The sequence below is a fragment of the Thamnophis elegans genome, chromosome 13 (assembly GCF_009769535.1).
Source record: "Thamnophis elegans isolate rThaEle1 chromosome 13, rThaEle1.pri, whole genome shotgun sequence".
In the NCBI taxonomy this organism is placed as follows: Eukaryota; Metazoa; Chordata; class Lepidosauria; order Squamata; family Colubridae; genus Thamnophis; species Thamnophis elegans.
This window is the reverse complement of record NC_045553.1, coordinates 35,716,284-35,728,592: the sequence shown is the minus strand read 5'-3', so window position 1 is coordinate 35,728,592 and position 12,309 is coordinate 35,716,284. Positions and strand designations below refer to the sequence as shown.

Below are 12,309 nucleotides of genomic sequence, written 5' to 3'. Positions count from 1 at the left end.
TACAAGGCAATATAATTGGAGGTAACTTGGAACTCAAAGGCTGCTGAAAACTAGAGTTTCTTCATAACAGGAGACGGGGGAGGGAGAACTGTATTAGGTCAGCTATCAATCTATACACAATATACAGTAGTTGCATTGACCAAAGGGAGCAGTTGTTGCAAAGGCTTGCACGCACTTAAGCATCTACAGACAACATCCATGAGAAATGAATGTATGGAAGACGACAGTGTGATTTGATCCTGAAGATGTGCTGCAGTCACGGATTTACAAAAGGGAAGCATTGGTCTTCAGTCCTCTCCTGCTGAGTTTAATACACCAGCTCCTTGTTTGTCGGAATGGGCTCTGATGAATAAGATCAAACTCTCTGTTCAAAATAACAGAATAACAGGACCTTGGAGATCTCCCAGTCCAACCCCCTGCTCATGTAGAAAACCCTATATCATTTCAGACAAATGATTGTCCAATCTTGTCTTAAAACCCTCCAATGTTGAGAGCACCCACAACTTCTGGAGGAAAGTTGTTCCACTGATTAATTGTTCTAACTGTCAGGAAATTTCTCTTTAGTTCTAGGTTTCTTCTCTCTTTGATTAGTTTCCATTCATTGCTTCTTGCCCTGCCTTCGGGTGCTTTGGAGAATAGGTTGACTCCCTCTTTTTTTGTGGCAGCCCCTGAGATATTGGAACATTGCTATCATTAGACATGAAACACTGCATTCAGAATGATGTAGTATTGCAGATAGTTACTACTGGGACTGAATGCTTGAGAAAGTCCCAGGGTTTTACTAGATACTTCAAAATGTTCAAATGTGCGTTTCATACAGGCTTCAGTCAGATGGTGCTCTGCTTACAGCCCAGCTCACTAAAGATGCCACTAAGATTACATTAAGTCTTTAATTGCTTATTTTTCAATAGTGCAGTCAGTGTCTTTAACTGCTTAGAAAAGCTGAAGGTAATGGATGATTCAAACTTCTTCAAGAATTAAGTTGACCTATTTTGCTTTAGAATGATTGTCATTCAACTACCAATAATTTAAAAAGCTCCGCATCATTGATTATACTGATCATATCTCTTGGGGTGGCGAAGGAATACCTTGGAGTAGAAATTTCCCTTCCTATAGATTTCCAGGCCCATCCCGCTCCCCATGACACTCTTAATTATCTAGGCCCTTATTTATTTAAGGAAATCTATTTCTCCAACAAGGAATCAGACATTTGACTGAGAAGTTGCCAAATTGTGCTTTCAGTTAATTGCATTGAAAGGGCTTTACAAAATAACAGAATTGGAAGGGACCTTGTAGGTCATCTAGTCCAAGCAGGGGTGGGTTCCTGTCAGTTCTAACCTCTTCTATAGAAGAAGTTCTACAAATCTACAGTGCCGTTTACAACCGGTTCCAGCTCCCTCCCCCCGCCCATCTGCACATCATCAAGATGAAGAGCGAGAGGAGGAATTCTGGGAGCTGAAATCCACAAGTCTTAAAGGTGTCAAGTTTGAACACCCCTGAGTTTTTTTTCTAAAGGGTTAGGGGTGCAAGGGTCTTGTAACTTGACAGCTATAAGACTTGCACACTTCAATGCCAGAGTTCCTGAACCAACATGACTGGAGGAGGAATTCTGGGAGTTGAAGTCCACAAGTCTTAAAGCTGTCAAGTTTGAACACCCCTGGGCTTTTTTTCCCTAAAGGGTTAGGGGTGCGAGGGTCTTGTAACTTGACAGCTTTAAGACTTGCATGCTTCAAATGCCAGAGTTTCTGAGCCAACATTTTGGTTGCTAAGCAAGAGTGTTGTTAAGTGAGTTTCACCACATTTTACAAGTTGGCCATGCCCATCCAGTCACATGGCTGGCAAGGCACTCCCATCCGGTCATATGGCTGGCAAGGCACTCCCACAAAGCAGGCCACACCTACACAAGAGGTTCTAAAAAAAATTGAAACCCACCATTGAGTCCAACCCCTTGCTCAAGCAGGAGAGCTTATACCATTTCTGACAAGTGGCTGTCCAGTCTCTTCTTGAAAGCTTCCACAACTTCTGAAGGCAAGCTGTTCCATTGGTTGATTGTTCTCATTGTCAGACAAAATTCTCCTTATTTCTAGGTTGAATCTCTTCTTGATCAGTTTCCATCCATTGTTCCTTGTCTGGCCTTTGGGTGCTTTGGAAAATAGCTTGACCCCCTCCTCTCTGTGGCAGCCCCTCAAATATTGGAAGACTGTTATCATGTCTCCCCTGGTCCTTCTCTTCACTAGACTAGCCATGCTTATAATTCTTGTAATTGTTCTTCATATGTTTTAACCTCCTGGCCCCTAATGTGCAAACAAAACTATACCTAAGTTAGAATTCCTCTCATTTCATTAACTAACAACTAGTGGGAAAGATCTGTGTTCTTTATATCAAGTTAAGACTTAAGCAGAAGGACTCCACCTTCAAAAAAATGGACAGTGTCATTGACACAATACAATGCCTGGCATAAAAATAGGTTTGGTAATTTGATAGGGTTATGTGTAACCATTGGGAAAGTTTGAAACCTGATCAACTCACGTGCAAGTTAATACGGGATTAAACTTTTGAATGGAAGACATTTCCATTTGGATGCTCTTGCCCCAAAGTCCGGGACCAGATCTCACTCTAGTAGGTAACAAAGAACATAGTGGAGATATGGCTTTTCTATCTTTCAAATAGAGGATTCATAAGTCCAGGATTTCATAAGCTTGCTTCAACTATCTACATATTTAGACATCAAGCTGAAGCATGGTTCATTTTAACCATGGTTTGTTGGGTAGGTTAACATGGCTGGGATCCCATGACTTCTTAAGTCAACCCCAAAGAAACTTAACTGATGGGCTTAGTGCAAAGTGAGAACTAAAGTTTCTCCTAGATGGAAGAGTGCTAGTCTTTATCCATCAAGGTTCTACAGATGACAAAAACATGTTAATGAGATCTGATTGTTTTCCAATCTTGCCTTTTAAAAAAAACAAACAAGGAGATTGTTTTGACTCCCTCTTGAAGTAAAGGCTACCACCTCTCCCCCCCGCCCTCTTTAATTTTCAAATGAACGTCACTTTCTCTTAAAGTTGTGCTGTTGTCCCTCACCACACTGTCTCAGGCCCTCCTGGAAGCCACCGTTAAATGGGACTAACATTGACAGCCGTGTTGCCATGGCAACTCAGGCTGCTTCCTTCTTCTTCTTCTTCTTCTTCTTCTTCTTCCTTTTCTTTTAACCTGCATTGTTGTTGAAGATTTTCTTTCTCTTCTGCCTGCCCTGCAGGTTAACCTGGACCTGACCACTCTTCTTGACAGTGAAGATAAAAAGTCAAAGAACAAACGAGGAGTCCTCCCAAAACATGCTACCAATATTATGCGCTCCTGGCTTTTTCAGCATCTCATGGTGAGCAAAATCAACATGTGTGTCTGAGAGATTAACCCCTTGTGGTTCTTTTTTTTTTTTTTTTTGCATTTCGGAGAAAGTCAAACCTGGACAACAGACCTTGCTCTTTTCGTGCCTAGGAGAGGCTTTGCTGATCTTCATCTGCTCCAGAATGTACGCAGTCTTCTTTATCCTGTTTTTTGAAAAAAGATTATGCTAGAAGGTTGGGATTAGAAATAGGCAGAACAAAATGCAGCCCACGTTTTCGGGTATTTTTTTCCATTCCCTGTAATATTATTTGCAATCTTTTAAAAAAAAAAACCACTCTAGAAAATCAGCATTTATTATCCATTCCCATTTTCCACAGGGTTGTGTTCACTGTTTTGCCTAACTTAGGTTTATTTTGCATAGCTGCCCCATCTTTTCCCAATTGCTTAACTTGATTACTCAATAAATTTATTTTCTAAAATCTCGCACAATACCGAATTGCCCAATAACCCAACTTGCTGGATCTACCCAACACACTAAGTCAGTGATTCCCAAACTTGGCAACTTTAAGACTTGTGGACTTCAACTCCCAGAATTCTCCAGCCAGCTCTCTGGGAGTTGAAGTCCACAAGTCTTAAAGTTGCCAAGTTTGGGAACCACTGCACTAAGTCAACAAAACAAAAACACAATTCTGAAGTGGAATGCAAACCTAGCTCTGTGTACTGCGTTAAGTATACAGCCACCAAATTGTTCACTGACCTCGTTAAGCCTTAGTTGACCTTCACTGATCAAATGCCCTATTCTGGAAAGAGGTCATTCTAAAACCTGACCTGACCTGCATATTATTGAATACAGAATGACAACACTAGTAGACCCCCCGTTCATTGCTCTCTGTCTGTGCAGCAACGGGATTCGTCTATGCAGGCCACCCTGGGTTGCTCCAATTAAAAAGCATTGGTGGATTTGTTTTACAGCCTTAGTTTTAAGCATACATGTGTAGCCTTGGCTTTGTTCATTAAAAACCATCAGGCACAATCAGGCAGCTTATTCTGTGGATAGACTCTGCCCATATGACAGCAGGGCAAGGATTTGATCAGCCGAAAGTTAAGTGTGCCCCTATTCTGACAATCAAAGTAGCATTTTTCCAATATCCTTATTCAGGGACCCAAGTAATCTAAAACCTAAGGATCATTAATGTCTATGGAGATTCTCAGTCATCCAGGTCATGGCTGTCCCAAAGGTGTTTTTTTTTTTCAAAAGACAACTGGACTTTCTTTATTTTTTGCTTGAAGATGTTTTGCTTCTCATCCAAGAAGCTTCTTCAGTTGTGAAGAATCACATTGGATGAACTGAAGAAGCTTCTTGGATGAGAAGCAAAACACCTTCAAGGAAAAACAAAGGAAGTCCAGTTGCCTTTTGAAAAAGCACCTTTGGGATAAAGATAATTAAGTTCAGCTTACTGCTCAAAAGCCTAGCATAATATAGTCAGGGTTCCGATTTCATCAGGAGAAGCCAAGTATTTCCTGATTTTGCTTGTTTGCATTTGTTCTCTCTTCTACACCAATGCCAAAGGTGTCTCATTTTCAACTGCTCTCAGTCAACCAAATATCAAAAGCATTACATTGCCAAACAGAGTTGGCTATGTGGCACTATCGCTGAAGGTAAACAAGGCCTGCTGATAGCCAGGGTGATGTTTTCTGAATTCATCTAAATCAGGGGTGGGAAACTCTGGTAACTTTAGAACCTGTGGACTTCAACTCCCAGAATTCCTCAACCATTCATGCTGAATTCTGGGAGTTGAAGTCCACAGGACATAAAGTTGCCATAATTGCCCACTTGTGGTCAAGATTCTGGTTATAACTTGTAAGGAAGCATCAGCTTTGATGCTGCTTTTGCCTGTTTAAAAACTACAAAAATCACTGTGCCTGGCAACAGAGGGAACATTAAGGCGGATGCTTTAAAGCCAACAAGACGTCTGAATATGACAGAAGTGATTTATTTCACAAATGCATACAAATGACACAATCATTAAGCACCGGAATTCAAAAGTTCTTGATTTATTGATGTTCTCTGTAACCATTCATGTTGACAAGAAGGAATTTTAAGTCAACATATCCAAGAAGATGCTGTAGGGAAATACTCAGTTAAGAATTCCTTCCTTGTCTCGGGATAGTCAGCCAAGAAATAAACCCTCAAACAATAAAGATACAAAGCAGCTCCATTTGGAAAAGTCCAGGCTTACCCTGTTCCATCGTTGCAGCTGCTCTTACCTGCGATAAGAAGTCAGGGAGTACCAATTTCTCTCACCAATGAAAGTTTGAAACTCAGACTATTTTTAGAAAGTAAGAGGTTTCATGGAAACTTGATGATGTTTTTTTTTTCAGCCTTATTACTGTTTTTCCTGATCTGCAACTTGGCTTCCATGGTTTTCAAATAACACATTTTCCTGAGCTGATCCTAGTGAATTAGAAAACATAAAGACCCTATCAATCTGCTCTAGCTACGTAATAAAAAAAAAGGTACAGGCCTCCCTGTCCAGTTGGGTCCATCTCTGTTTCTTACTCAAGGGAATCAGCATTGTCCGAAGACATTTTCCATGGTCATGTAGTCCACATGCTTACACACCAAAGATGCACATAGCATTTTTACCTTCCCATTGAAGTGGTACCTATTTATCTACCTGCATTTGCATGCTTTCGAACTTGCTAGGTGAGCAAGAGCTGGGTCAGGAAGGGAGCTCACTCTCCCTCGGATGAGACCCTCGGATCTCGAACCTGGGCTTTCCAGCCAACAAGCTCAGCATCTGCTGAGTTATTAGAGTGAGAGCAAGAAGTTTTGCCCTTGCCTTGAAAAAGCTTCCCAAGGTCATCGTGATGCAGTCAACGCTTGCATTCTGATTTTTCCGTCATTAAATGTTGATCCCCTTCTATCACTCATAAATTGTTTCTGTGGCCAAATGGTTGCTTTAACTGTTTGAGTGACCCCCCGGTGCAAGAGAGCCACTCCCAGCTAACCTATATGCCATTTTGGAATAAAACTAGCAGTGCAGTTACCACTTTTAAACTCCGGGTTTAATGGCCTTGGGGTTACTCATTTAGATGGCAATGTAAATTGAGTGCACTGCTTCAAAATGCAGCAAGCCATTGCTTCCAGAGTAAGCCCTGGGCTTCTGCCCCAAAGGGTTGATCCAATGGTCACATTATGTGAAGTAATAAAGACATTGTTTATATTGTTCACTCCCTTGATTGTTGGCTTCAACACAATACTCCTGTCCTAGATGTTTCTGGGTCAGCCAGATGCAACTCAATCCCAAATGCTTTTCAGCTGATCCAAAAGTTAGAAAGAAAGAAAAAATTATCCCTAACCTATTTTCACTCTTCGTTAATACTTCTCTACATAGTTCTACATCCTGCATCCAAGCCGACAGTTTTCCAAAGTGAAAGAACCAATTCTTTTCTTTCTTTCTTTTTTTTCTTTTCTTAATCAAAATCCTCAGATGGAAAATTTCCCCACATTTGGAATTAACTTACACGCTTATATTTAGGACTTCATCTGCCATCTAGTGTCCAAAACAAGGATGCTACTCAAAGAATTGTCTAAAGATTGTCAAAATCTCCCATTCCAATAATATGAGAGTTTCTATGCGCAGTAACCTTGTTGGAGAAGATTTTGAATCGATGGGTTAGACAGTGTTATTTTAAGATCATCCTTCCTTCTGTTCACTTTTTAAAGGGGTAATAAAGATTCAGAATTATTTTCCCCTTTTATTTTTCTCCAAAATTGTAGGATTTCTTTGTACAAAGCTATGGATTTTCCCTCCCTTCCTTAGAAAGCTTGAGGCAATTAAGGACTGGGTGCCAGAATGCTGAGGCCTTTATTGCTACCCTAAAATAAAGAGAAAATGTCTGCACAGATTATACAAATTAAAATAATTTAGGATCCAATCTGGGTCAGTCACCAGGATCAGAGGTTTTGTCTTCCGAGCTTTCGGATTCATGCTGGAGTCCATCCTCAGAGAGCTTCTCTCTAGCAGAGAATATTAAATTCCGACACTAAAATTCTAGAAATGCCTACAATACTTAAAAGCTGAAAATGTATAAGCAGTAAAATCTGAGATAACAAAATATTGTGCTAGTTAAGGAATGCTAAAGCCCTGGTTTAAGATTTTTTAAAACTGGTATTATAGAAGCTGCAAACTATAAAGCTATGGTATTAAGCATAAAAATATCCAAAAAATATCATTTCTAAAACTGATGGATCTTCGGACAAGTCCATCCATGTCCTAGTCTGTTTCAATGTTACCACCTTCCTCTCAGCAATCCTTAGATGTACAGTAAATCTTGATGGTTTTGGTATAAATATCCTTGGTATATTTGGTATACAAATTTGGTATAATGCATGTGATATAATTAGTTTCAGTGATTTTTTTCTAATTCTGCCTGAGACAAATCTTAAAGCTTCCGAGCGCTCTTACCAAGTTTTGTCCTAAACATCCATAAGAATTTTTTAATCTCAATTTGCATTCCAAATATTTTTAAACAGACTACAATTTTATAGTGCCCTATTAAATTTTTCTTCTGCTTCAAGAATTATTTTTTGAAAAGTTATCGTCACTGCAAAAGACTGTTTCCTTTCACCTTCAGTTTTAAGAAAAGGTAGGAGTTGTTGTGTATGTTAATTTTGATGTAAAATCTGGTTTAGGAAACATCCCTCCATCTATTAAAAAATCTATTGCTCTGTACAGAATCTTTAAGTTTGCTAGAAAACTCTGAGAATCACCAGAGGACATCAATACAGCACTAAGTTTTGGTGCCACTGTACTTGTGCAGGAAAGAATTTTGTATGCCAATTTAAATCTGTTTTCTTGTTAACCTAGCTTGCATCCCGGTCTTGATTATATAAATGTGATTCTTCAAACTGCATCTGTTGCCTTCTAATTGTACAACTTTAGTTCATCCACTAATCAAGAAAGATCTCTTAAGATGTTTAGATGAAGCTCCATGTTAGCATGATATGGAGAACAAGTCTTCACATTCTCCGATTTAAAAGCTATCAAATGACGCCTAGCTATTCGAACTAGAAGCAAAATTCAAAACTCACCACTTGGATCCAGCAAAAATGTTCTTCTGTCTACATTCTGAAATGCTTAAAGACAATCTTGATGTGGCGCTGCCTTAAAAATGCAATGCTTCTAGCAGAAACTGAATATTGAAATAGGCTACTTCTTATATTCTTAAGTGTCTCTCTGTAGATACTTTCTGCAAAATCCAGATTAAGAGAACTAGTGGCATGCCTAAACTTGTACGTAAGGCAGTCAATGTATATCCTTAGGAGCCATGGTGATGCAGGGATTAGAATACAGTATTGCAGGCTAACTCACTGCCAGGAGTTCGATCCTGACCAGATCAAGGCTGACTCGGCCCTTCATCCTTCCGAGGTCAGTAAAATGAGGACTCAGATTGTTTGAGGCAATATGCTGACCCTGTAAACCTCTTAGAGAGGGGTGTAAAGCTCTGTGAAGTGGTATATAAGTCTAAGTGCTATTGCTATCCTTTTCCCAACCTGCATAGATTTCATGAGTTCACCAAGTCTTTTAAGATGTTAACACCTGTACCCTAATCCTATATCAGAATCTTCTGCAATTTGGGCCATAATTATTATAATATACATTTAATGTTTTGAAATTCAGTAGATGCAGCTAACTTTACATAGAACTCGTCCTAACTGCCACCAGTTATTGTGAGAGGTGATGATATTCTTTCCTGGCAAAGATGATATTCTTTTCTGGCAAAAAAAACCCTCCAAACCCAAACCCCAAACTGTGTAGGACCCTGTCTTGACGTTTTTATATCCAACCATTCATGACAGTTTGGCTCTAACAGCCAAAGAATTAAAAAGGCGCTGGGCAGATTTTCCAAAGCACACTTTTGTACAGCAATTAATACAGATTTATGCAATTAGCACTGTTTGAAAAAGACTCTGGGGCATTCTAGGTTTCTTGTCCCAATTATCCCTGAAGCTGCAGGGTGGAATAGATAGTTATGGCATAGTTTTTAATCTAAATTAAAACTTGTTAGTCTAAATATTTTCCAGATTTTGAATATAATCATTTAGCCGGCAATTCAATAACCCATTTTTCATGGAAATATCCTTTTTTTTCCCCATGGTCCATCTCCTGGAGTATTTCAGCTGCAAAATGGCCCCAAAATATTTTAGAAAATCTTATACATCATGACTGTCTAACTAATATTGTTCTCACAATACCACGGTTTGTATGGCATTTGAACATAAAGTTGGCATCTATGTGAATCTGGATATTGAAATATGGTTCTCCTTATATTATTAGAAAATAATATCTATACTTTATGGCTGAAATGTGGACTCTTTAGTACTTTCTGAGCTTGAGTGTGTTCCTGCAGAATACCTGACTAGGTAACATTTTCAGTGCTAGAAGGAAGTGGGGTTTGCTCTCTGTTTATATATTCCTTTATTCTCCTTATATTCGTACATGACTGTTTACACATATATTGCAAATTGCAGATGAGAAGGGATGCTGGCATGCAAAACCTTATTCTAAATATATTGCAATCAAGAGATTGAAATTGTAAATTAAGCTCTTCCTGGGGGTTTTTTTCCCCCTTTGTCATCTGATTATAAAGGACTTCGCTCAAAGATAAGCTTGAGATTTATTTATGCCTTTATTTAGAAAAGGTTTATGGCCTCCCCGCTTATATATGATATTTCTAGATAGCAGAAATGATTGAAAAGGGTTCATTAACAGATAAGATCATATTAATGGGGCCCTGGAGGCTAACGCATATGATGAATGGCTAAAGGAATTTGATATGTTTAGCCTATCATACCTCCATCCTTGTTTTTTGTTCGGTGAAGTCAAAAGAAAGACAAACCCCCAGATTTTGAAACACTTTTGCATCAGGTGATGAGTGATGTTTTATTGACTTGATTGAAAACTATTCAGTCTCATTACAGATAGATGCCTAGTGAGTTTGAATAGTGCAAATTTGATTTAGGGCAGCTTGATTGAATTGCCTATTTCCTTTGAGTTAGAACCAATTACTCTACTTTCCATAGAAATATCACATTGTATAGTGCAACCATTTTGTGGGATTCACTAATCACATTCATCGCAACTTACCTGTATTTCAAAAAACTAACCTGTCTTTTAGATAGGATTGCCCTCTGTGTGTGTGGCCAGTTGCAAAAAAACATTGGCCTTAACAGATCTTCCTAGGGATGAGAAATCCCTTAATTTGTCCCTCTTTGTCAATAATTGCTGATATAAAGAAAAATTGAATGGCAAAACTTGGCAAGTTGAAAATGCTCCTTAAATTAAATAGGCCTCTGGTTCATAAGAGTTTCAAACATCATGTTGAACTAAAAGCAGAAATAAATTTGCTGACACTCAGCAGGGCAGTGTGAAGGAATATATTCCTCACCCATTAGTAGAAGACCAAGAATATTTTAGGAGTCCCTGTGGATTTTACTCCATTAGTCATTGCCGACTGTAGAGGGAGGTGCTAATCTCCGATTTAAGGCAATTGAGCCGATGCTGTCCGAAGACATTCCCACGGTTATATGGCTAGCATGGCATCATGGAGTGCTGTTACCGTCCCACCAAAGTGGTACCTATTTATCTACTTGCAGTTGCATGCTTTTGAACGGCTAGGTTGGCAGGAGTAGGGCAAGGTCAAGAGCTCACCCTATCGCTTGGCGCTTGTTTCAAACCATGTTGCTAGTTTTCCAGCTGACAAGAATCTTAACCACTGAGCCACTCTGCCACCCCTAGAACATGTTAGCAAGTGGGAAATCACCCAAATAACTTCTGTGACCGACGCAAAAGAGCAGTTGCTCCAATACTTATCCTCCTTTTCCCTCCCATCCTTCATTTTTAATAGGTAAACAAGGATGGGTGTTTTTTTAAAAAAAAATAATAATGTGTACAATAATAATAACACCAACAATAGAGGTACTCCCTTAAGATCTGTTTATTGTGAGTTCAATATCTTGCACCAGCTAGTACACAAGAGACGACATTTTCCATTAGCTGAGGTGCCTTTGAGGACAAGCCTACACAAAGGGCTCACAGCAGTCCAGTATTACTAAGATATGAGTAGCTGGGCCCATGTCTTTTTCTCTGATTAAGGGAATCCAACTGGAAAAAATGACATCTGAACATTGTATTTATATTATCAGTTTTACTTCTTGTATAAAACAATTCAAACCACTTTAAGAAAATTGAATTGTAAGCGATTTTTAATTGGGCTTCTTCCGTATATAACTATCTAATGTAAACAGTGTGTGTGTGTGTGATCAATTCTAATACACTTATATAACTACCATGTTTTAACCTCCTGTATTTTGTATAAATGAATCCCATATTTCATTATATTTATCCATGCAAAGTTTTACATCCATAGGCAAGCCGTTCATAAATGTAATCAAGTCTCCAGCCCATTAAGTAACTTCATTCTGTGCAGTGACTTTAAATGATCTTCCCTCTTCACCTCTGCTAAAATAGAAATAACCACCAGATAAGCATCTTGGAGAGGCAAAACTCCTCCTGGATCATTTGCTATAGATTTCAGCTTAGAAGTTTTTATTTCTCATGGGGATGTTAAATCAGGACAACTTTAATTACATGAACATCTTTTTATACGTTTGCATATAAGTGGTTATTGGCCACTGGTGATATCTAAGTAAAAAAGAAAAAGTTGTTGCCAAGCCAGAACGCGACTTCTTAGGAGGGGAAAACATAGAATATCTTCGATCTCTCCTCTCAAGATCTTGTCCCACTGAGCATGATCACCACAAAAGACAAGAAGGCAAGAAAAAGACAAGAAAATTTCTTTATGGGCCAAGTGTGAATGGACACACAAGGAATTTGTGTCCAATGGATAAGCTCTCGGTATACACAGGAACAGCAAAGTAATGTAATCATAAGATAC

At 39.0% G+C, this 12,309-nt stretch overlaps 1 protein-coding gene across 1 annotated transcript in view; it reads left to right on the top strand.

Annotated features, from left to right (window-relative positions):
- Positions 1 to 12,309, top strand: part of PKNOX2 (PBX/knotted 1 homeobox 2) — a 114,976-nt gene that overhangs the window by 90,466 nt on the left and 12,201 nt on the right. Inside the window, exon 7 of the mRNA XM_032229576.1 lies at positions 3,257 to 3,376. Coding sequence (XP_032085467.1) covers positions 3,257 to 3,376 — 120 coding nt within the window. The remainder of the gene's footprint in view (positions 1 to 3,256; positions 3,377 to 12,309) is intronic.